Raw genomic sequence first — 25,302 nt, forward strand, 5'->3', positions numbered from 1 at the left:
TGAACGAGCAAAGCGCTCGTTCTTCGGCTGAAATAATATTTTGTGCAGCGTAAAAGTACATCATTCTCAAAGGTGCAACATCCTGTGTAAACAGGACTCTCACTGCCGACAATCATGGCAGCACTGAGTAATTTAGTACAGCATGCATTAAATGCTTTGGTCTGCCTCTTAGGCTGCGTTCACATGTTCAGGTTTTTTCGCGGTGGTTTTTACTGTACGATTTTGCTGCAAAAAAAAAAGCATCCCATGCATTCCTATGGGATTCCGCAATGCAGTGCTAATGCTGCGGATTTTCCCGCGGTGGAATCGCATCGTGGAAAAATACACAGCATGCTCATTAATTTGCAGAGTCATGGCGATTCCGCCCACATAAGAATGCATTGTTCTGCTTACTTTCCGCATGTGGCTGTGCCCACCATGCGAAAAGTAAGCAGAACATTTGCAGATGGTACCCACGGTCCGGAGGAGAGGAGACTGTCCTCCGGGCTCTGGGTACCATATCCCTGTAAAAAATAGAATTAAAATTAAAAAATCGGGTTATATTTACCTTCCGACGTCCGGCGCAGCGTCCCCAGGCTTTAGCGATACACGCGGCAGCTCCCATTCCCAGTAATGCATTGCGATGACCTTAACTGACGTCGCGTCTCGCGATGCTGTAGCGGTCTCGCAAGACCGCGACGTCATCAAAGGTCATTGCCGCAATGCATCACTGGGAACGGGACCTGCCGGAGCATCGCGGGGCCCTGGGGATGCTACGCGGGACGCCGGATGGTGAATATAACCCGATTTTTTATTTTTTTATTATTTTTAACATTAGATCTTTTTACTACTGATGCTGCATAGGCAGCCTCAATGGTAAAAAGTTGGTCACACTCGTCAAACACTATGTTTGACGAATGTGAGCAACCTGTCAATCAGTTCTCCAAGCGGTCCTACAGATCGCTTGGAAAACGCTAGCATTCTGCAAGCTAATTACGATTGCAAATAGCTAGTTTTTCCACGGGAAAATCGCGGGAATCTAAAATGCGATTTTCCCGCGGAATGGAATTCCAGAATTCTCGCGGTAACTTCCGCGGGAATTCTGCTACGTGTGAACCCAGCCTAAATGGGCAACCAGTCAAATGACCACCGATTGTTAAAAGTTTACTGATCGGCGGTCGTATCGTGCCACCGGTCAGTCCATGTAAACTGACCTTTAATCACCAATATAAATGCTGAGATAACTAACCACTCATTGGGGAAATATCAAATGTATTTTATTGAAAAATGCAATATAATAAAATAGTAAAAAATTAATAAAATAACTGGGGAGCCGCACAGAACGAAGCGCATGAAAATGGCATAAGATGGAGACCAACATACAGGGCAGGTACACAGTATGTGTATTATAATAAAGGTTATACATTGAGAACACAGTGTCCTTTAATAAAAAAAAAGTTAAAAAAAGCAAAGAATGAATGTGGACTGAAAAATATATACTGTATAAGGTGAGATATCAAGTAGACTGTGAGATAAGGGGGAAGCCCTTATTATTTCACACTAAGTAAAAGGAACACCTACTGTATATTTAATACAGCAGTCCAATAATGATAGTGTCAATGTAAGTATACCATATGCTGGAAAAAAAGAGCATGGACCGCATCTGCAAAAAATCATACATTGATCCAATGTTGCTAGATAAAAATATATATAACTGAACATGAGGTTCTTAGTTTAAAATTCTGATCAGACTGTATGAAGGCCACTGCCACGTCACGGCGAACCTCTCAGTGGGTCCTAATTTTCGCTGTCTTAAAGGAGCGGCATCATGCGCTAACCACCACTGCTGCGACAATGCACCAGCAGAACGGGCGGCCTGGTGCTTTACAGCGCCCATGCTCCAGACTGCACTGCTCCACCAGCACAACACCACAGCAACAATGGCCGCCATACAGCACCAACACCAAGTGAAAGGAGCATTGGAACTCACCTTCCTCAAGCTCTCAAGTAAGAACCAAAATAGGCTGGACCCCCTTTGCAGTCTCCTGGTAATTAAAATCACCTGTGCCAAATGGGAGGAGTGCAAGCCCAGAATAAAAGAGAGGTGTGCTGTGACGTGGCAGTGGGCTTCATACAGTCTGATCAGAGTGTTAAACTAAGAACCTCATATTCAGAAATTTTGCCTAGCGGCATTAGCTCAACGTATGATATTTTGAGGTGCTCTCCATGCTCCTTTTTCAGTGTAAGTATTCCATACACTGCCCCTACCAAGAAGTGAGACTTGGGGCACCACTTCTTGGTAGATCCAGTTGTGAATATGGTTAGTCAAGAGGACAGACATATACAGTGTTCCGGACTGAAAATAAAAAACATTGGGGTCTTTGACTTCTCCTTCTGATCCCTCCTTTCCTTCTTAGAACGTTTCAACTTGAAAACTATAAATATATTGCACAACAATTATAGTCTAAAATGTCCTCTATGACCAAAAATATATACATACAATTATAAATCTGCTATATACAAAAATGTATATCTACTAAACTGCCCCCTATTGACAAGAATATTGCAACTATATTGCTGTTATTTTATTATGACTATAAAAACATAAAACTTGCCCTTTTCATCTACAGTATTATATGGGATTATGGATAGTATATAAGAAAGTAATAATGACTCCACTACGTCACTTGCAGAGCTCAAACTTTAGTCTGCAGTTTAACATGGCACATTGTGGAGACTTACGACCCCCATATATATTAGAGTAATGTTGGTTGAACCTTCCAATATTGACAGGTTCAGCACCGTCTTAGTGATTGTTGGGGAAGATGACAATCGGGCACGTCCTTCTTTGCACTGCTGATTGCAGTGTTCTCCTGGAGATAAGCTGCCAGACGACCTGTGAGCCGGTGGCTTTTTCATGGAGAACACAGGAGCGCTCGTCTAAACAATGTGTATTGGAGAACTGACTGAAATTGCTGTCTGGAAAATGATCGTAAGAAGCATGGTAGGCTCAAGAGCCATCTAATGTATATGGAGGCCTTTAGAACTAAACACTTCAGCTGCCTTTTAGATATCCAGTCCATTGGTTCTATTACGACTAGTGATGAGCGAGTATACTTCATGCTCGGGTTTCTACAAGCATGCTCGGATGATCTCCAAGTATTTTGGGCGTACTCAGTGATTTAGTTTGTGTTGCCGCAGCTGCATGATTTGTAGCTGCTAGACAGCCTGAATACATGTGGGGATTTCCTAACAAACAGGCAATCCCTGCATGTGTTCAGGTTGTCTAGCAGCCACAAATCATGCTGCTGTGGCGACACAAACTAAATCTCCGAGCACGCCCAAAATACTCTGAGAACACCCGAGCATGCTCGGAAATCTCGAGTAATGAGCATACTCGCTCATCACTAATTACGACATCACTGTATAAAACCACAGTAGCAAATGACTAATGAAACCAATATAGTCAACAGATGGTGGTAAAAGGTTACAAGATTGTAAATTCTAAATGTGCTTTTCCTACTCTTGACTGCTTTGGCTTCTCTAGCGCTGTTCAACAAAAAAAATAATAAGATAGTCAAGAAGATGCTGTACATACTGGAGCTTGATAAATATATGTGTCCCTTGGTTTATTCTCACCAGATGTCTCTAATATTGCATATGAAAATCAATAAATATGTGCAGAAATTCTACTTAAAAAGAAGCTGAGTCGCAGAGTACATGTAGGAAACTGCAGTGCTAAACAGTCTGGTGTTAATTCCTGGGCAGGAGTGGAAATGTAAAAATAGCAGAAGCCATAATTAAAAGTACTTCGCAATGAAGACACAAATGTCATCTATATAGTGCTGTATACTAAAAGTGTGGTGGCCAATCTGTAAATGCAAAGATACTTTATATTAATCATTACTGGTTTCTTTTTTTTACCATTATCGTTGTTACTTTTGCTTGTATTTTGCCTGTTTTGAAATTGACTTAAAATTATTTGAAAAATATTCGGCAAATCTAAATACCTGCTCAAGACACAGATTGGATGGGTACAATTTAACCGTGCATGTTTAGGCAGGATGCACATATCAGTGAAATACAGACTATTTTCAGATCAGAAGGTCCGACCACTGGGTCTCCTGACCCGAGTTAACTGCTCCATAAGCAACTATGAAGCAGTTATTGCACGTCAGGAGACTCGGCAGTCAGGCCAGGTTTTCTGATTCAAGTACAGTCCATATTTCATGGATGTGTGAAACCAGTTTGAGGACTCATCCAGGTGTCTGCAGATCTCAGTCCATCATCTCAATGTATGGACTGGTCATGGTTTTCCCAACCTGAGCGTGACAGGCCCATAGAAATATATGAAACTGTGATGCTCCTGTCAGTAGAAGTAGAAAATCTGGAGAGCAAAAAAAGCGCAAATAGGGTCTTAACTGGTTAAAAATGTGGGGTGCACAGAGGAGAGGTACGCTCACCTTGTCTTTTTGCAACTAAGCAACATGTAAAAAGCATGGATCAGCTGCTGCAGGACATGGGTCCAAAGACCGAGAATAATGGTGAAACCGGGTGTATGTGTCCAATTCTGCACTGCTGATAAAGATGGTCGGCGGACAATGTTCTTCAAAGCTTTATTTCAAGCAGGTTAATAGTCAACGCATTTCAAAGTCATGCAGAAACTCTTCCTCAGAACAACAACTTACAACTTGTAAGGTTTTGTCCTGAGGAAGAGGTCCAGTGTAAGGAGGTGGTGGGGACCCTCATGTGCTTTCTCTCTTTGGGACGCTGTTCACACAGTCCGATGCAGCACCTCATTGTTTATGAATGCTTACACACTGTAATGTCATGTGCTGTAATGTAATGTTTCTGTCATGAACTGTTCATAGGCTTAGGGATAGAATAGAGGGGGCATTATAGATTTAAGGACTAGAGATAGAAAGTATTATAAGGTAGGAGACAGGCAGCACAGGGCTTAACTAGATGGGAGGGGCAGCGGAGAGCAGGGGAGTTTAGTCAGGATATTTCCTGGTTGTGTCAGAAGCCCGGGTGGTCTGCCCAGAGGCAGGGCGCATGCAGTTGACAGTGGCAGGCCATGGGGATAAGTCTATGGATGGAAGTTAGGGGCCCCAGGCTGGATAATAGTATAAACTGGCACAGCTCAATGGAACCATCCCCAGGAAGAATTCAGGGTCTAAGACTGGGGCGCGAGCAGCTGAGCTGGCATTGCCGGCACCTTTCCATAATTGAACCGGATGACATGGCTGGGATTGCCGGGAGAAAAGAGAGGATTACAGTGAGAATGGAGTCTGCCTGGAAGGCAGGGAAAGTTAAGGATATTCGGCTTTGTGTGAATTGTGCTGCCAAAGTGATGTGTGCTCATGTTATTAGTAATGTTGAACTGTTAGAAAAGGACTATGACTCTACAGTGTTTAATGGAACCTGGAAACCTGAAGCTAGAGTTACAGAGACTGAGGGGACTCCAGCAACTGAAGTGAGTACTCTGCTGCACACATCACACACACAGCAGAAAGGACTTGTTGTTTTACCTGTGAGGCGTCAGGGTGTGGGAACAGTGAAGCCAGTTGCCTTGATTACCACCCTGGCCGCCTTACACCTTCATGGCCTCGAAACGCGTAGACTATTAACCTGTTTGAAACAAAAGCTTTGAAGAATATCGTCCGCCATCCATCTTTATCAGCAGTGCAGATTTGGACACATACACCTGGTTTCACCATGCTCATTTCAGGAGACCTCTGGACAGTCCGAATATTGTGGTCCATGATCCATGCATGAGCCATTAGGCAGCTTTAACTGTGACCTCATGGCTAGTCTTTATTCAAAGAGTAAGCCAGAAAAAGGATTGGATCTTATCAGAATCCAGAAAATCCCCCTCACCCACCCAAAAATAGTAAATAAGGCTTTCACTGAGAGATTTGATAACACATGGTGGATAAAGTTTCAAATTAAATGTCTACAGAAAAGCAATGAAATAAAGCTGTAAACTGTGCACTTTATCTGCATGTATACAGTATTGTCTATAGAATGTGATATTAGACAGAAAATAATTCATTACATAGTGTTTGCAGCACAAATCCTCTGATCAAAAACCAGGCAGATAAGGATCCCATTTCACTAAACATGAAAAATCTGGTGTGAGAATTTATTCACAAAATTCAGGTGTGAGAAGTTATGCACGCTGTTTGGTAGAATTCTGAATCTGCAGAGTAGCTGAGGGTTTGTCTCAACTTCTTAAATGGGTAATATCGAAAAGTACTTGGAAAAAACACCCAACTTTCCTTTTATTAAAAATCTTCTCCATTGTCACGAATGGAGGGATTATTAATTACGGTATATAGTTTACTACTCATTGTCTAGGTTATCGGCTATCTCTGCAATCTATGAGAGGTGGTCGGTTTCCTGGGCAAGGAGCGTTTGCATGTAACTGTTTGTTATACAACTTGCAAGTGCTGCTCTGAAGCTGGCCAGATCTTTGGATTCTGGCCTCCTTTAGTGGCCCGCAGTTCCTTTGATGCTGTAAGGATAAAGATGTCTTTGCTTGCGCCATAGAAGAGGGCACTCTTCAGACAAGCAGCGCAACCAAGACATTGGTCTAAGTTGTCAATCTAATATTTGTTTCCAGAAGAAAGAGGATTAGACAACTCCTTTTAGTTTCTGAACTGTCATAGAAAGAAACGAATGGTCAATAAATAATGACTCTGCAAGGGTAAAGGGGTTGGAGCAGGAGCACAGTTTATCACTTTTTTACAGGATAGGTGGATAATATATGATAGCTTGAGGTTTGGCTATTTCTGACAGTTTTGTGGCGACCGAATGAAACAGTAGTTCGTACACATAACCACTGCTCCACTGGAACCGGTGACATGAAAATATAAAAGAATGATACAGAGGCATGTAAATGTTTGTGCACCCCTGGTTAAAATTACTGTTATTGTGAACAGTTAAGCAAGTTGAAGATGAAATGATCTCTAAAAGGCCTAAAGTTAAAGATGACACATTTCTTTTGTATTTTGGGCAAAAAAAAATATTGTCTTTTTTAAAAAAATTACAAAAGGGTAAATGGGTCAATGCCAAAGTTTGGTCAATCTTGAAGATTTGTGTGCTCAGGTAACTTTGACCAAGGTTTCAGAACTTAATTAGCCTGTTAGGGTTATGGCTTGTTCACTATCATCGTTAGGAAAGACCATTTGATGCAAATTTCCCAGCTTTAGAAAAACCCAGCCTCCTCTAACTTTGTGTAAAAAAGAAAACAGCAGCCACGGATTTTCTAAAGAAAATGGTGGAGGCCTACAAAGCAGGAGAAGGCTATAAGAAGATAGCAGAGCGTCTTCAAGTTGTCCTTTCCTCAATTCGAAATGTATTTAAATAATGGCAGTTGAAAAGAACAGTGGAAGTCCAGATAAGGCCTGGAAGACCAAGCAAAATTTCAGTGAGAGCTGTTTGTAGGATTGCTATCGAGACAATTCATAACACCTGCTTGACTGCAAAAGACCTTCAGAAAGATTTAGCATACTCTGGAGTTGTGGTACATTGTTCTACTGTTCAGAGACACCCGCCCATAATGCGGCCATCATGAAACAGTCATGAGAAGAAAACCTCCCCTGCAACCTCACCATAAAATTCAGCATCAGAAATATGCAAAAGAACATCTAACCAACCATTATGAATGGGGGTGGATCAATCATCCTTTGTGGTTGTGTCACAGCCAATGGCACAGGGAAGGATGGATTCAATGAAATTTCAACAAATTCTTGATGCAAACATAACACCATCTGTAAAAATGCTGAAGTTGAAAAGAAGATGGCTTCTACATGTAAAATAGTCATGGGCGAGGTGCTACTGTGTTCCCTAATCCTGGCACCCTACAAATTAACAGTATCCCAATACTACTGTGCTATGCGTGTGGTGCGTAACACTCACCTTTTGGTTGCAGGCCTCTGTTGGCTCCAGTTCTTCAATTTCAGGAACCACCGCGCACACATTAGGGGGCATCAAATTTGTTTCATAGACGTTTACTTAACTGCCAATTTTTATCATATTGAAACACGCAGTACTGGGCACAAACCTATCCGTTTTCAAAGTCCATAGCACTGCACGTTTTGATGTCTACTTTTCACTCTCCCTGAGCTATACCTTGCCTCTCTGTCATCTCTGACCCCTGGGATACTGTATCCGGCTCTGCAGCTTGCATAAGTCCTGTCCCAACTCCCTTATGCAATTGCCCATCCGTCTTCCTCTCCTAGGAAGATATTGAAAGGGAAAAGGTATTTTGGTGCACCGCATTATACAAACAAATATATGTATAATATAGGGGTGCAACCAAGTAGTCAACCAAGACTATAACTAGGTTATAGTCTCGGTTGACTACTTGTCTAGGTTAGTTATAGTCTAGGAAGATATTGAGGCATGCTTTTCATTTTGATCGAAGGCCCTGGATTTTCCAGGAATCTCTGCTCCGAGTTTATAGCTGACGCTTTCTGTCTGCTGAACAGCCCGTTCTCCTCATGCCATCAGACCTCCAACTACTGCTGTCTTTCCATCTAGTCTCTTACTGCACTAACAAGGAAGTGTTCCTCTAAATAACTTGCCCTGCCCCTCCCACACCACTGGGGCTGTTTCTGAACACATTAACTGTTTCTATTCTGAATTAGTCTGCTTCCTGAACTTATTGTTCCCACCACTGCACTATACCCAATCCTATCTTATAGCTAAATCTAAACCTAATATCCTATGTACTAATCTTATCCTTTCCGTATATCTAAGGCTGGTTTCACATTTGCGTTTTTTAGCGCTGGAAAAAAACGCTAACCTGCGCATGCGTTTTTTCCCCTATATTTAACATGGGTGCGCATACCTGCGCGCTTGTAAGCGCATGTATGCGATTTTCATGCGCTGCGTTTTTTTGGGGTGTGCGATTGGATTTTCCAGACGCAGCATGTTGCATTTTTTGGCCCTGCAAAAAAGTGCATGCGCACATATGCGCACGTTTTGCGCTAAAAATGGCCATTATAGCCTATGGATGCGCATATGTGCGCACTGGCATGCTCATGTAAGCGTTTTTTTGCATATGCGTTTTTTTTTTTTAACCATGGAATTTAGGGGTTTGGGTTGGAGTTAGGGTTAGTTAAGGGGGTTTAGGGTTAGGGTTAGGGTCAGGGTCAGGGTTAGGGTTGGGTTTTGGGTCAGGGTTAGGGTTAAGTATGGTTTGGTTAAGGGTTAGGGTCAGGGTTAGGGTCAGGATTAGGGTTAAGTATGGTTTTGTTAAGGGTTAGGGTCAGGGTTAGGGTTAGGGTTAGGGTCAGGGTTAGGGTCAGGGTTAGGGTCAGGGTTAGGGTTAAGTATGGTTTTGTTAAGGATTAGGGTCAGGGTTAGGGTCAGGATTAGGGTTAAGTATGGTTTGGTTAAGGGTTAGGGTCAGGGTTAGGGCTAGGGTCAGGGTTAGGGTCAGGGTTAGGGTTAGGGTCAGGGTTAGGGTTAAGTATGGTTTTGTTAAGGGTTAGGGTCAGGGTTAGGGTCAGGATTAGGGTTAAGTATGGTTTTGTTAAGGGTTAGGGTCAGGGTTAGGGTTAGGGTTAGGGTCAGGGTTAGGGTCAGGATTAGGGTTAAGTATGGTTTGGTTAAGGGTTAGGGTCAGGGTTAGGGTTAGGGTTAGGGTCAGGGTTAGGGTTAAGTATGGTTTTGTTAAGGGTTAGGGTCAGGGTTAGGGTTAGGGTTAGGGTCAGGGTTAGGGTTAGGGTCAGGGTTAGGGTTAGTTAGGGTTTAGGGTTTGGGTTAGGGTTAAGTATGATTTGGTTAAGGGTTAGGGTCAGGGTTAGGGTTAGGGTCAGGGTTAGGGTCAGGGTTAGGGTTAGTAAAGTCATGGTTTGGGTAGTGAGGGGCCACCTAAAAATGTTGGAAAAAAATGCAAACGCGGTAAAAACGCACTAAAAACGCATACAAACGCTTAAAAACGCTGCGTTTTTTTCATGCATGCTCATAAAAATGCTTGAAAAAAACGCAGCAGTTGTATGCTTTTGTATGCGTTTTTTCAATGCGTTTTTTTGCGGGAAAAACGCGCTGCAAAAAAAAGCAAGTGTGAAACTAGCCTAATACTTTTATCAGAACAAATTAAGTCATCCCCATATTATAGCAATACATTAAGCGTGCATCTTGGTGCCTGTAAGGTTCTATGCAAGATACACAACTTTTTTGGATACACAGGTTATAACTGTTTTTCTAATCAAAAGAGAAGCACATGACTGTCAATCTCTTACAAACATATGTCAAAATCCACAATAGACTACCTCAAAAGGCTCAAGCTGAAGGTCTTACAATGGCCCTCACAGTCCCCTGATCTGAACATCATTGAAAATCTGGAGGTAGACCTCAAAATAGCAGAGGATGCAAAACGCCCCGAGAATCTCACAGAACTGGAAGAATTTTCCAAGTAACAATTGATGAAAATCCCTCGAATAAGAATTGAAAAACTTTTGTCTGGCTACAAAAAGCATTTACAAGCTGTGATACTTTCAAAAGGGGGTGCTACAAGGTACTAACAAATGCAGGGTGCCCATCTTTTCCATAGGCCCATTTTCCTGTTTGTAATATTTAAAATGTAAACGATGACAATATCTTTTTGCATAAAATACACAGGAAATGTGTCATCTTTAACTTTAGGTCTTTTGGAGATCATTTCTAGTGATGGGCGAATTTACTCGAATAACGTCTTATCCGAGCACTCTCGGGTGTTATCCGAGTATCTTGGGCATGCTTCTATATTATGTTCCAGTCCCTGCGGCTGCATGATTTGCGAATGTAAGACAGCCTCAACACATGTGGGGATACCATAACAAACAGGCAATCCCTGGCACATTCACTAATCATTTCATCTTCAACTTGCTCAACTGTTCAAAATAAGTCATTTTGACCAGGTGTCGCCAAACTTTTATATGCCACTGTAGATTACTTACTCTTTGAATAAAGTGGAGCCTACTTGTACGATATTCCAATCATCATTCACATGACCGCTATAGCCAATCTCTGGCCCCAACAGTCACATGCTACACATAAATATGTGACTGCTAGGGGCAGTGATTGGCCAGAGCAGTAACAAGAATGATGGATGAAACATCATCACTTCGGGTTCCAACCGGGAACAGAGGGGTGCAATGCTGGAGCAACGCGAGTAGTGCTTACCTCCTTATTTTTGAACACTCCCAGTTCTAAAATAATATTCAGAAACCCTTTTTCATTTTTTTCTTTTTGGCTGTAATTCTTTATTTCCTTATTAATGTGCACAATTTCTGCTCTCTTCTTTCTTCACTTCTTTTCAGCATCTGCATCCTTGGCAACCGCACTCTTTCCCGAAAAGGTTTTGATATCTGTGCTAAGTTCATAGACATTGGGAATGAGACAGTCACCACCAAGCTGTGGGCTCTTTTCTGCTCCTCTCCGTTCTTGAATGCGACGTGTGACCTGTACTTCTCTCAGAATAATGTCACAGAGATTCAGGGCATTCCTGGAGCGGCGAGCACTCTAATCCAAGGTGAGTTGTTACAGAGGCAGATAAAAAGCCGAAGTTAGTAAAAGGAGAAACCATTTTATACAATGACAGAAATGATAAAATATTACGTGGAAATGAAAATTAGGTGCATGATTCATATCTGAAAGGGTAATCATCCTGTACTTTTTCTATTTAACTCTTCAGACAACGTGTGGTCGAACTATTTAACCAAAGGCGTCATGGTGGAGAAAAGTGGCTTGCAATCTGTACCTTCTGGAGAACCGGGCAATATAGACCAGCCATATGTCTTTAGCGACATGACAACATACTTCACACTATTAGTTGGAATTTATTTTCCCTCTGTTACAGGTAATTTTTTCTTTCTTGCATTCTGAGAGCCATAGCCTTTTTTTGTGTTGATGTAGCTTTTTTACAATTCTTAGGCTAAGTGCACACGTTGCAGAAAATTTCTGCTCAAAAACCTGAATCCCTTCCCAGAAACCGCACCTATTTTTGCGCGTTTTTTGATGCGTTTTTTTCCGCAGCGGTTTCCAACCGCATGGAAGAAGCCAAAACCGCGGAAAAATCCGCAAAATTAATGAGCATGCTGCGTTTTTACCGCGATGCGGTTTTTTCGCGGTAAAAAAACGCATCAATGTGCACAAAAAGTGCAAAATGCATAGACATGACTGGGAAGCTTATTTTTAGCGGTTTTATAGTGAAAACCGCAGTAGAAACTGCTAAAAAAACGCTGTGTGTGAACACAGCCTTAAGGTTGAAGGTACACTTAAGTCCATCGATTTCAACCTTTAGCCTAATCTAATATATAAAGCTCAAAGTGTGTATGTATGTATGTAAGTGTGTGTGTGTATGTATGTGTGTATGTGTGTGTGTGTGTATGTCCGGGATAGGCATCCGCACTGTCGCAGCTACAGCCACAAAATTTGGCACAGTCACACGTCTGGACCCCGAGAGCGTCCTAGGCTATGTTGTGAGGCGAAATTTTAACCCCGCGCGTTCCAATTCACCAAACAATTTTGCCCCTGTCTACATACTGGGGAAAAAGTGTATGCGCGTCAAGCCCCGCCCCTCATTATGATGTCACAATGCCCCTATCTACATACTGGGGAAAAAGTGTGTGCGTGTCAAGCCCCGCCCCTCATTATGATGTCATAATGGCTGCCATGGCGACGCTGATGCCATCATAGGTTGCAAGCCCCGCCACTGGACTATGGGATGGAGGATATCTATGACGGGTATATGGACACGGGACTATGGGATGGCGGATATGTATATGGGCACAGGACTATGGGATGGAGGATGTGTGATGGGTATATGGGCACTCGACTATGGGATGGAGAATATGTATGATGGGTATATGGGCATGGGACTATGGGATGGAGAATATGTATGATGGGTATATGGGCACTGGACTATGGGATGGAGGATATGTATGATGGGTATATGGGCACGGGACTATGGGATGGAGGATGTGTGATGGGTATATGGGCACGGGACTATGGGATGGAGGATAATTATAATTTGCTATAACTAAACACAGTTAGTTACTATGCCCGGGCAGCGCCGGGCTCTTCAGCTAGTATATATATACAGAGGAAGGCAAAAACTCCAAGGGGTAGACACTAATAGCTTCATACTAAGGTAAATATTCCTTCCCAACTCCACATACGACAATCAGAATAGTTCCCTGGATCAACGCCCCATCATAAAATCTAGTACAGCATTCTTTCCTTGAATTTTCATAGTGAGTCAACCAATACAACATTATGTGGCAGGAGATCCATTACCTCACTCCTCTTTCAGTAAAGAATCACCTTCTGTGGTTATGATTAAACTTTCTTTACTCTAGACATAAAGGATTCCCCCTTGTCCCCATGACAGGCCTAGGTGTAAAAAGATCATTAAAAAGATCTCTGTGCTGTCCCCTCATATATTTGTACATTGTTATAAGATCACCCTTAAGGCTTGGTATTTCCAAACTGAATAACCGAAAGTTTGATGACCTGTCTTGGTTTTGCAGTCCTAACCTTGGTCGACCTTCTCTGCACCCGCTCAAGTTCAGTTATATCCTTCATATGCAACGGGGACCAAAATTGTACAAATTAATCTAAGTGTGGCCACTCTAATGACTTGTATAGACGCAAAACTGTGTTTGTATCATGAGCATCTCTGCCTCCTTTAATGGATCCCATTATTTTATTTGCCTTGGCAGCAGCTGGCTGACACTCTTCACTAAAGTGGACTTTACTGCCCACCAATATGCCCAAGTCTTTTTCGGTGACAATTTTACCCAGCGTTTTACAATTTAGTACATACTTATACATTTTATTTCCTCTGCCCAAGTGCATGACCTTACATTTATCTACATTAACATGACCTTACTTTTATCTACATTAAAGTTCAATTGCTATTTCTCAGCCAAAGCCTCCAGGTCACATTAGTCCATCTGTAACATTACATTGTCCTGCTCCGTGTTGATTACCCTGCAGAGTTCAGTATTAATTTTCTACTCTGTAAACCCCACAAAAGGTCATTAATAAATATGTTACAATGAAGAGGGCCCAATACTGGCAACTGTGGTACCCCACTATTAACTATCACTGTAGTATGATTTCAGTGGCATCATTTTGAAGTATAATTAATTAACTTTTATTTATTTTTTTGTTGGGGGAGAGGGTGCAACCCCAATCAAAATATTCAATTATATAACTGTTTGGGTTTTGTTTCTTTGTTTTCATTTTCATGTTTACTGTGCCGTATAAATGACATGTTAACTTTATTCTGTGGGGTGGAATGATTACAGATACCAAATTTATGCTTTTGGTTTTTTTTACTACTGAGGCACAATAGAAGCGACTAAAAAATGGTTTTATATCGTCATAATTAACAGCACTAATTAATTTTTTCTCATTGAAGGATGTGTCTTGGGTCTTTTTTTATACTTGATGCTTTCAATGGTACCATTTTTGGGATCATACAACTATTTGACTGGTTTTTACTTAATATTTCAGGAAGAGAGGTATTAAAAAAACAACAATTCTGTAATTTTTATTTAAATTCGATACGTTGTTTACTGTGCAGCCTTAAAAATAATTTTATAATTCAAATTGTTATAAGTGCAGCAATACTAAATATTTTATTTCCTATGTTTTTCTTTTGACTAATATTTTAGTTTTTTTTTAACTCTTTTAGTTTTATAAGAAGACTTTAACTTTTATGAGTTGTTAGCACCTATAAAACTTGGCAATACTCTTGTAAAGCAGAGAGGTAGCCAATCAAGGTCTGATTGGTTTGCTAAGATGGCAGCCCCTCTCTCTGCCTAATTACTTACATGCCACGGTGACTGCTGATGTTCAATATAGACCACAGAGTGTAAGGTTATTTTCAAACTTGCGCTGAAGGAGGCTCTGCCAAAAATCCGGTCATTTTCTTTGGCAGAAAAAGAACAGCATTTTTTTCTGTTAAAATGATGTGATGCTAATCACTGGTCACGGGCAAGCTGTGAGGCTGGATAGTCAAGAGGTCCGAAGTCAGATACCAAGAAGGCTCGTCATAAACAAAAGGGATAAGGCAAAGGCGTAGTCAGGCAACAGTCCGAGGTAAAAATTCCAGTAAGGTATCGGATCAAAACTAAAGGGTAAGGCAAACAGATAGTCAAAGGCAAGGTCCAAGGTCGGGCAGCAAAGATCAAATACAGGAAGACAGAGAACAGAGCAAGCACATCATGTAAGTAAAGCTACAACTGGCACTAATTGGAGGCAGAGAGCCAGCTAAATAGCCAGGTATTCACTCGAATAGTAGACACATGGAAGAAACCCCGGCACGTCTCAGCCCTGATTGGATGGCTGAACTGTCACTCAAGATACTGACAACTCAGCAAAGCCTAGCCTCCAATTGGACTGCTGAGCTTTCCATTGCCATAATGACTGCTCAGCATGCCCCTGTCCTAGATTGGCTTTCTTCATGTTATGGGAACAGGAAAAATGGAATTCAAACGCTAGTGCGAAACTAGCCCACTGCCGAAATGGAAGATATCTTTGATCCTGGATGTTGCGTTTGAAGCCTGGCTGTGTGACTGAGCCTCACTCTCGCCAATGAGTTTTCAACACCCACAAGATCACTGTGATGAAACACTGTCCATAACATATATTTTCATCATGGGTCGACAAGAGGTTAAAAGCCATTTTCTTCACTGAAAAAGATGGTGCGAGATTCTCTTCTTTACAGAATTCTTAATTTGAGCTTTTAAAGAGGAGGCAATGTGATTTTGTTTCTCATCTGGTTGGCATTCATTGGCTCGTGATACTCTTCTGCTCCACCGGCCTCTTTGATTAGGAGAAGAGCATCTGTAGGAGGATGTCATTTGAGCATTGGAATATTCAACCTGACAATATTTTTAATCACTTTTCACAGCTTGAGATAATTGAGCTTTAATGAGAATCCATGTTATCACTTCTGTGTAGCGATTTATAAAGCTAATTCCTTGAAAGCGAGCACTTGAAAGCAATGTTAAAAAGAACATATCAATAAAAAACAAAGAGATCATAGACTGTTTTTTTAGAAAATTCAAAATATTCCTATTGTATTCTGAAAATCTGTGAAACGTCATATTTGTAGATCAAATAAAAATGTGGCAAATAAAAAAAAGAAAACTAAATCAACAGAATTAAACCAAATGTATTCTCGCCTTCAAATAAATAAGGAGTCTAAAGATAATGGTGATAACTGCATGAAAGTGCGAATGGTAGGATGTGTGTGAATCACGGCAAAGGCATTATCATTAGTTACTCTTTATACTGTATCACCTTATATCTGGCCCCGTAATTACTTTCAGTTCTCACTTTTTTTTGTCACGCAGGAATAATGGCCGGTTCTAACAGGTCTGGAGATCTCCGTGATGCACAAAAATCCATTCCCATTGGCACTATAATGGCTATTGCCACTACATCTTTTGTTTGTATCCTTTACCAATAGATGAATAATTTTAATTATACATTATGCCTTTTAGTATATAATGGAAAATGTATTCTACTATTTTATCAACCTTACACTGGCTTTTGTACAATATGACTTATCAAGTTGGTTCAGGCACTATTGCTAAGGAATATGTTATCAGTAAATATAATGGTCTAAATCAAGTTTTTTTTGTGAAACACATTTTTCAGAATTTGTGGTAACATTTTCTTAATGTTCAATCTCACTATCCTTATTATTAAGATCTTGTTTTCACACTAAGCCCGACTTCTCACAACTTACTGTTTTATATACTGGGTCGGCCATTTATCTGGATACACCTGGGTGGCCCGACTTCAAAATGGCCACCTTGGTCACCGCCCTTCTTGAAAAGTTTTCCCCCTCCCATATACTAGTGTGCCACAAACAGGAAGTTGATATCACCAATCATTCCCATTTTATTTAGGTGTATCCTTATAAATGGCCCACCCAAGTGTATCCATATAAATGGCCCACCCTGTACATCGCAGAAGGTACCACCTATATTTACAGTGAAGGAAATAATTATTTGGCCCCTTGCTGATTTTGTAAGCTTGCCCACTCACAAAGACATGAACAGTCTATAATTTTAAAGGTAGGTTAATTTTAACATTGAGAAATAGAATATCAAAAATAAAATCCAGAAAATCACATTGTATAAATTATATAAATGTATTTGCATTTTGCAGTGAGAAATAAGTATTTGATCCCCTACCAACCATTAAGAGTTCTGGCTCCTACAGACCAGTTAGACGCTCCTAATCAACTCGTTACCTGCATTAAAAACAGCTGTCTTACATAGCCACCTTTATAAAAGACTCCTGTCCACAGACGCAATCAGTCAGCCTCTAACCTCTACAACATGGGCAAGACCAAAAAGCTTTTTAAGTATGTCAGGGACAAGATCATAGACGTGCACGAAGCTGGAATGGGCCACAAAATAATAAGTAACATGCTGGGTAGGAAGGAGACAAGTGTTGGTGCAATAGTAAGAAAATGGAAGAAATACAAAATGACTCAATCGTCATCGATCTGGGGCACCATGCAAAATCTCACCTCGTGGGGTATCCTTGATCTTGGGGAAGGTGAGAGATCAGCCTAAAACTACACGGGGGAACTTGTAAATGAGCTCAAAGTAGCTGGGACCACAGTCACCATGAAAACCATTGGTAACACATTACGCCGTAAAAGTTTAAAATCCTACAGTGCCCACAAGGTCCCCCTTCTCAAGAAGGCACATGTGCAGGCCCGTCTGAAGATTGCCAATGCCAGACCACAGACCAGGACGTCACTTGCGCTATACTACTCCAGAGGTTGTATACCCACTGCTATCAGCGCTGTCTCCCCTCCGGTGACCCTGGAGGTCTCTTCTCTGAAGCACTACAGTGCACAGCTGCCTGTTCTAAATTTGGACGGTCCAGTCCATACATGCTTCCCAGATGCCAGCTACCTAACACATTTACAGGCTATCCAGATTCTCTACTTTGTCCTCTTTGACTAGTAGTTAAAGGATTTATCTGTTTCAGTAGACAAGATTGTTCTGATGAAGGTCCTATAGTGGACCGAAAACGTTTAACCTTTTCTGTCTGGATGCACGAAATAAAAAGTATCTGAATATTTCACACATTTGAGTGCCAAGATTTTTGTCATTTTGAAGATTGTCAATGAACACCTGGATGATTCTGTAAGTGAATGTGCTGTGGTCAAATGAGACAAAAATAGAGATCTTTGGCATTAACTTAACTCACCATGTTTGGAGGAAGAGTAATGCTGCCAATGACCTAAAGAACACCGTCCCCACTGTCAAGCATGGAGGTGGAAACATTATGGTTTGGGGGTGTTTCTCTGCTAAGGGCACAGGAATACTTCACCACATCAATGGAAAGAATGGATTGAGCCATGTACCATAAAATCCTGAGTGACAACCTCCTTCCATCCGCCAGGACATTAAAAATGGGTCGTTGCTGGGTTTACAGGAGTTGAAGTTATCAAGCAGCAGCCTAAAAATCTTAATGATTTAGTGATGATCTGCAAAGAGGAGTGGACCAAAATTCCTCCTGACATGTACGCAAACCTCATCATCAACTACAAAAAAGTCTGACTGCTGTGGTGTAGTGATCACTGTGTCCGCTGTGTGGGTGTCCCAGGACGAACGGCTAGCCTTGTCCAGAGTGGTAACAGGAGCAGGGTGCTAAAGGATCGTTATGTATCTCAAGGTGGGTGGACTTGGGATGGAGGCTTGCTTATGTGCTGATCAGCAGAGCTGATCTTTCGTTCCAATGTGTCAGGGAGAAGTCTCCAGGTAGCTGGTGAGATGGGCAGACCAGTTACCTACAAACCCACCCAGGGGGTGTGTTTAAGAATGCTATTATAAAGTGTGTATGAGTGGTTGAAGGACCTGTGATGAGGTCATAGCCATGTGACCCGGTGGGCGTGGCTACAGACCATATAAGGTGGCCAGGGTAGGTCCATGGAGTGAATGCTTGGACCTGGTTGGTCCCTTTTGGAAGGTCCCGTCTGAGAGAGATGGGGCTGCCTTCCTGACAGCAAGGAAACACTGTTTAATGGCTGCAAGTGCCTGAGAGATCCCAGAGGAGGGAATGGACGTCTGCAGTAAGCTGAAGCAGCCATGAGGGAACCCTGACGGGTGATATGACTGTGAGGCTGAAGAGCCTGCGTATGGAACATTGCATAACCTGTGTGACCACAGGCTGGACATGGACGCTATGCTGTTTTCTACTGCTTTGATGGTTTATGATGCATGAATAAACCGCATGGACTGAGATTGTTTTGTGGAAAACCCGTGCCGGATCTGATTATTTGGCTGCCAAGCGAGTGTCCCCTATCTGAATGACAGCGCTACCTTACACTGCCAATAAAAGTTTTTCCACTAAGTATTAAGTCTTGTTTGCCCGAAGGATCAAATACTTATTTCTCACTGCAAAATGCAAATAAATTTAAATAATTTATATAATGTTACCTGATATTTACCTTGGGATACCAGCTCCCAGCATCTGCTTACAGCGCTGGGAGCTCGCTGATCGTTGCTCTCCCGCTGCCACATGCAGCGATGCGTGCTGGCCAGCGGGAGACTAACAATCAAGAAACGGTGTCAGGAAGATGTAGGCACTACTGTGTCCTATCAGACCTGGATGAGCTCTAAAGTCATTACTAGGGAAGGGTGGAGTGGTGGAAGCTCGAATTCTGGTACCTGACCAAACTTTTTAAAAAGTTTGGTTTGGGTACCAGAACAGTATCCGAACTTCCACCAGAACTTGACCCCAATGAAAACAATGGATTCCCGAACAGCTAAGAAAAGAAAAAAAATTCTCTCTTTTTCTGCTTACCCCAACACTGCACCAGATTTAGCAGAAAGTCTGTGTTTGGTGTTCAGGCCCGAACAGTGACTATCCAGTACAAACACTGAACATTCCTGTCCGGGTTCGCCCATCTCTAATCACTACTAGTCTAAATTACAGTATTTAGTCCATATATAAAAATAATTATGATACAATTATTATAGTGAATCTGTCAGCAGATAGAATCACAGTTTTCTCTGCTGCAGATCTAGCACAGCTCAGAATGCTGAGCCCTGTATAACTCCACCCACAGCACGGAGGGGCAGCTTTCTGAGTACATTGTATATTGACAGAAGGCTGCTAATCAGTGCTGGGGACGATGTTGGACTAGGAGGCATGAGTCGGCTTGTCCTGTAGCGATTTATCTCCTGCTAATAAAATACTGATTTTATTAAAATAAAGACATATAGCCTAATAAGTGACACATAACTGGAATCAGGGTCTTTGCCCCTACATCTTGGAACTATCAGATTACATAGCAAAACCCTGCTGACATAATCCCTTTAGAGAAGAAAGCCATTAAAAAGCAATTTAAGTGTCTCTTTGTGCTTTTAAAGTAATTTTTTTTTACATTTTCACCCAATATCACCATAGAATAATAAAAATATTCAGAATTGAGAGTCCTCAGTGGTTGATACCTTTTAATGGCTAACTGAAAAGATGGTAACACATTGCATGCTTTCAGACTAATCAGGTCTCTTCATCAGGCATAGACTAATACAAAATCTGAAGAGTCACATATATATGCACAATACAGCACAGTAAATATGTGCTCTTCAGATTTTGTACTAGTACATACCTGATGAAGAGACCTGAGTAGTCTCGAAAGCTTGCAATGTGTTTCCATCTTTTCAGTTAGCCATTAATAGGTATCAACCACTGAGGACTCTCAATTCTGAATATTTTTCTATCTACTGGCTAACACGGTACAAAGATATACATCTTTCCTGCATAGAATAATAATAATCTTTGTTTATATAGCACCAACATATTCCGCAGCGCTTTACAGTTTAAGAATCTGAATATAAAAATATTAAGCCCCCGTCACACAAAAAAAGACAAAAAATTTAATTTGAATTCTTAAAACTGTATCAACAAAAGCCCGCCAGAAATGTGTATAATCATGGACAAAGGAAAATAGCCCCATCTTGAATTGTTTAAAACATATATGAAAACCTTATGGCCTCAATACACATTAGACTTGTCTTTGCTGAATTCACCTACAATCTAATAGATATGGAGGTCCCCAACAAATGATGTCAGGGAACATAAGGATATCGCATGTCCAATTTCAGGCGGCCAATCCTTCTGTTCTTGGCGAGATAGTCTGCTGCCAGAGAAGTCTGGCAGTGGCTCTCTTATAAAGAAATCATGAACACTCTGAGACAGCTAAATAAAGTGTATGGGGGGGTTTTAGAGTAGACCAGAAAAGCAGACTAACAATAATCTGATTAGATAGCAACAGATACGGACTGGGACTGAAACTCAGTCCTGGCATTTGAAATCACACAGGCCCATGCTGTCCCTGTCCCCAATCATCAGATGGGATATATTACTAATATTACCCTGGCTGGAGGAAAGCAAGATTTACTACAAGACCAATATTTCTAATGACACCCGTGGCCTTCTGGGCTAACTATCAAATAACAAAAAGCTTGGGCACTCAAATGAAAATTTATTTTCCGATGTAGAACAATGAGGCAAATACCACCACCATACAAAAAGGCAAAAATCAATAGAAAGACAGATTATCTTCTGCAACGTTTTGGCACAAGCATGCCTTTTTCTAGCAGAATTTACTGTAGGAAAGGATTACAGGTAACGGGATCTAGTCTCCGTTCATGCCTGCATGGTGTGGGAGCAATGATATCGAGTGCCGAGTGGGGTAACTGACGGAGTCAGCGACTTTGTGCTCCGTCACAACTGTTAACAGTATGGGTGTCTTGAGAACACTGATTCTGTTAACAATGTAGCAGACAAGGCAGCCTACAACTAGACAGGCCCTTCTGGCATTTGCCAGAATTGCCAGATGGCCAGTCCAGCCCTGGATAGCTCCCAATGGAAATGAGCTCTTCATTACAACTTTTTAGTTTATGAAAATGTAATTGTGAAAATAAATTATATTCCAATATTGTCTATGAGAAAGCATCAAAACTCAATGTAGTGTATGAGACTTCAGTAAGGCCTCATTCTCACTTCATTTTTCATGGATAGAACAACTTTCTGTTATAGTCTGCAGAAATGATCACATGTTCATCTTTTAATGCAATTTGCCCATTTAATTGAGTAGGTCAGTGAAAAAAACAGATAACACTCTGATGGCATTCTAGTACTGTCCTTTTTTTTTTTACAGTTTAAGGTAATCACCCATCACCCATTTACTAAGAGTACAAGCATACATATTATACATACTTGTATACAGAGCCATTCATGTTTGTAACTTTCCCAAGTTTTAGAACAACTACTGTATGTGAAAAATTGAGGCCACACTGAGATTATAAAAACTGATACTGGCCAAAAACTGATGAAAATTGGATCCTGCACACTGATGAAAATTGGTCAAATTACATATACCTATTATGTAAAGATATACCTTTATAAAATGTATATATTACTAATAATAATGTCTCAACCACATCTTGGCAAAAATATTGAAATACATTCAGAAAAAAACAACATTGACCATATCCACTTGATAGTAGTAAAACTATCCTTGAAATTGGTATTTTGACAATTTGATTTCTGATTTCGTAAGTACTGGCTCAGATTTTCCTTTACAGCTGAATAGATATTTCTACTGTTATTCTGTTTGGTGCCTGCATTGAAGGTGTTGTTTTGCGTGACAAGTAAGTATAGTAAAAGTTTATTCTTGAACATGAAACAAGCATAACATTATTTTTGGTGCACCAAACTGTAAAGTTTTGGTTTATACATAACACTGTTTTTTAGATGTTTGCATGGCTTATCTTCTGTGCATTCCTACATCACATGGCCTTTTCAGCAAATCCATAACTTTACATATTTAGATTGTGAGCCCCATCAGGGACACCGATGATAATGTCTGTAAAGCGCTGTGGAATTAATGGCGCTATATAAATGAGTAAAATAATAATAATACTAATACATGGCATAGTATGTTGAAATTTGCTAAATTTCACAAAAAAAATGCTATGTTTTTATCATCTACAGATTTGGAGAAGCTGTTAATGGAAATTTAGTGGTGGGAACATTGTCCTGGCCTTCACCTTGGGTCATTGTTATTGGGTCTTTCTTCTCTACCTGTGGAGCTGGTTTGCAAAGTTTGACAGGAGCTCCACGTCTCTTACAAGCTATATCTCGGGATGGAATTGTACCTTTCCTCAGAGTAAGTCAGTTGTATCTCAGTGCAGATTAGAATGTTAATGATATTTTCTGGAAAACTAACAAATATTATATATTTTATTAATTTATATACACATTGAGGTTCCACTTGTCTGAGTGTTCATATGTTTTCAATGGAGAACAAAAGTGTCAGATATTTCACTTCAAACCGCCTAATCTTTTTGTCAACTAACAGTATCTGTTAGGAAAAAGTCGGGAGAGTACTATACACATTAGATGGTCAGCTGCTCCTGTTGACTTTAATGTACAGCCGATGAAATAAGTATTGAACATGTCACCAATATTATAAGTAAATATATTTCTAAAGGTGCTAATGACATGAAAGTCTCACCAGATGAACACATGAAGAAAGAGAAGTTCAAAAAGCCATGGAAACTCATGACAGCAGCTGAAATCTATCAATAATTAGAAATCAATACTGCCACTGAGTGAAAAATAATATCAGATGGTTCAACTGATGGCCTATAAAAAGGTGACTCATTACTAAGGTGCCACACAAGAAACATCTCATGATGGGTAAAACCAGTAACCTGTCTCAAGACCTTAGCAACCTTATTGTTGCAAAACATACTGATGACACTGGTTTCAGAAGAATTTCTAAACTACAGAAGGTCCCAGTGAGCACTGTTTGGGCCATAATCCAGAAGTGGAAAGAACATAATTTCACTATAAACGATCAGGTGTTCCCCCACAAGATTTCAGAGAAGTCAAAATAATTATCGGAACAGTTGTTCAAGAGTGAAGGACCAACTGTGGAGAGCAATATATAGACCTGGAATCATTAGGTATAATTGTTTCAAATAAACCTATAAGTAATGCACTCAACCTCCATGGCCTGTATGCAAGCTCGCCATGCAAGACTCCATTTCTGAATAAAAATCATGTTCAAGAGAGTATAAATAATGTTCAACAACATTTAGACAAGTCTGTGAAATACTGGGAGAATATAGTTTGGTCAGATGAGACCAAAATTGAACTCTTTGGATGCCATAATACGCACCATATTTGGAGGCCAAAAGTCACTGCTTATCACCCAAAAACACCATATCAACAGTGAAGTTTGGAAGTGGGAACATGATGGTGTGGGGCTGTTTTTCAGCATATGGCACTGTCAAACTTCATATAATTGAAGGAAGGATGAATGGACAAATGTACCAATACATTCTTGATAAAAATCTGCTGCCATCTACCACAATGATGAAGATGAAACGAGGGTGGACATTTCAGCAAGACAATGATTCCAAACACTCAGCCAAGGAAACTGTCAAAAGATGCAGTGGTTGGCCAAAGAAATTTAGTGCAACCGATGAAAGACACATCATGCTTACAACATTCCTTCAAAATCGGAAGATGTCCAGCACGGTCATCAACTAAGGACTGGCAGCAACAAGTAGGACCCAGGTACACCCATCTACTGTTTATAGTACTAGGGCCAAAAGTTGTCTTCATGGGGGAATTACAGCCAAAAAAACATACCTTTGACAATCAAATAAGCCCAAGCAACTAAACTTTACACAAAAACATAAGTACTTAGGTGCAGAAAACAGCATTATTTAAACTGATGAGTCAAAATGTTTAATGTTTGGCTGTAATAGAAGTCAGTTTGTTCACCAAAGGGCTGGAGAGCAGTACTATAATGAGATTTCTGTGGGCAACAGTGAATCATGGTGGAGGTTCTTTGGAAGGCTGGGATAGCATTTCAGCAAATGGATTTGGTCAGGATCTATAGTGTCCTCAATGCTAAGAAACACAGAAAAATATTTATACATCATGCAATACCACCAAGGAGGGGACTGATTGGCTCCAAATCTCAGCGTAAGGGCCCCGTCACACATAGCGACTCACCAGCGATCCCGACAACGATATGAACTTGTCAGGATCGCTGGTGAGTTGCCAAACAGGCAGCTTCACCAGCGATCAGCACCAGCGACGACGAGCGCGCACGTCGCTGTGTACCTTAGATACCAGCGCGCTGGTGCAGGGAGCTGGTAACCAAAGTAAACAGCGGGTTTCTAAGCACCGCACGGCGCTTAGAAACCCGCTGTTTACCTTGGTTACCAGCTCCAGCTCGCTGGTCTCCCGCCT

The 25,302-nt window shown here is 41.0% G+C and overlaps 1 protein-coding gene across 1 annotated transcript in view; it reads left to right on the top strand.

Moving 5' to 3' along the window:
* The window catches only part of SLC12A5 (solute carrier family 12 member 5), a 156,067-nt gene that overhangs the window by 80,291 nt on the left and 50,474 nt on the right, over positions 1–25,302 (top strand). Inside the window, exons 8-12 of the mRNA XM_073559358.1 lie at positions 11,295–11,506; positions 11,669–11,833; positions 16,344–16,442; positions 22,625–22,682; positions 23,026–23,200. Coding sequence (XP_073415459.1) covers positions 11,295–11,506; positions 11,669–11,833; positions 16,344–16,442; positions 22,625–22,682; positions 23,026–23,200 — 709 coding nt within the window. The remainder of the gene's footprint in view (positions 1–11,294; positions 11,507–11,668; positions 11,834–16,343; positions 16,443–22,624; positions 22,683–23,025; positions 23,201–25,302) is intronic.

Source organism: Dendrobates tinctorius, unplaced genomic scaffold (assembly GCF_039654945.1).
Source record: "Dendrobates tinctorius isolate UK_male_01 unplaced genomic scaffold, ASM3965494v1 ptg000270l, whole genome shotgun sequence".
NCBI lineage: Eukaryota > Metazoa > Chordata > Amphibia > Anura > Dendrobatidae > Dendrobates > Dendrobates tinctorius.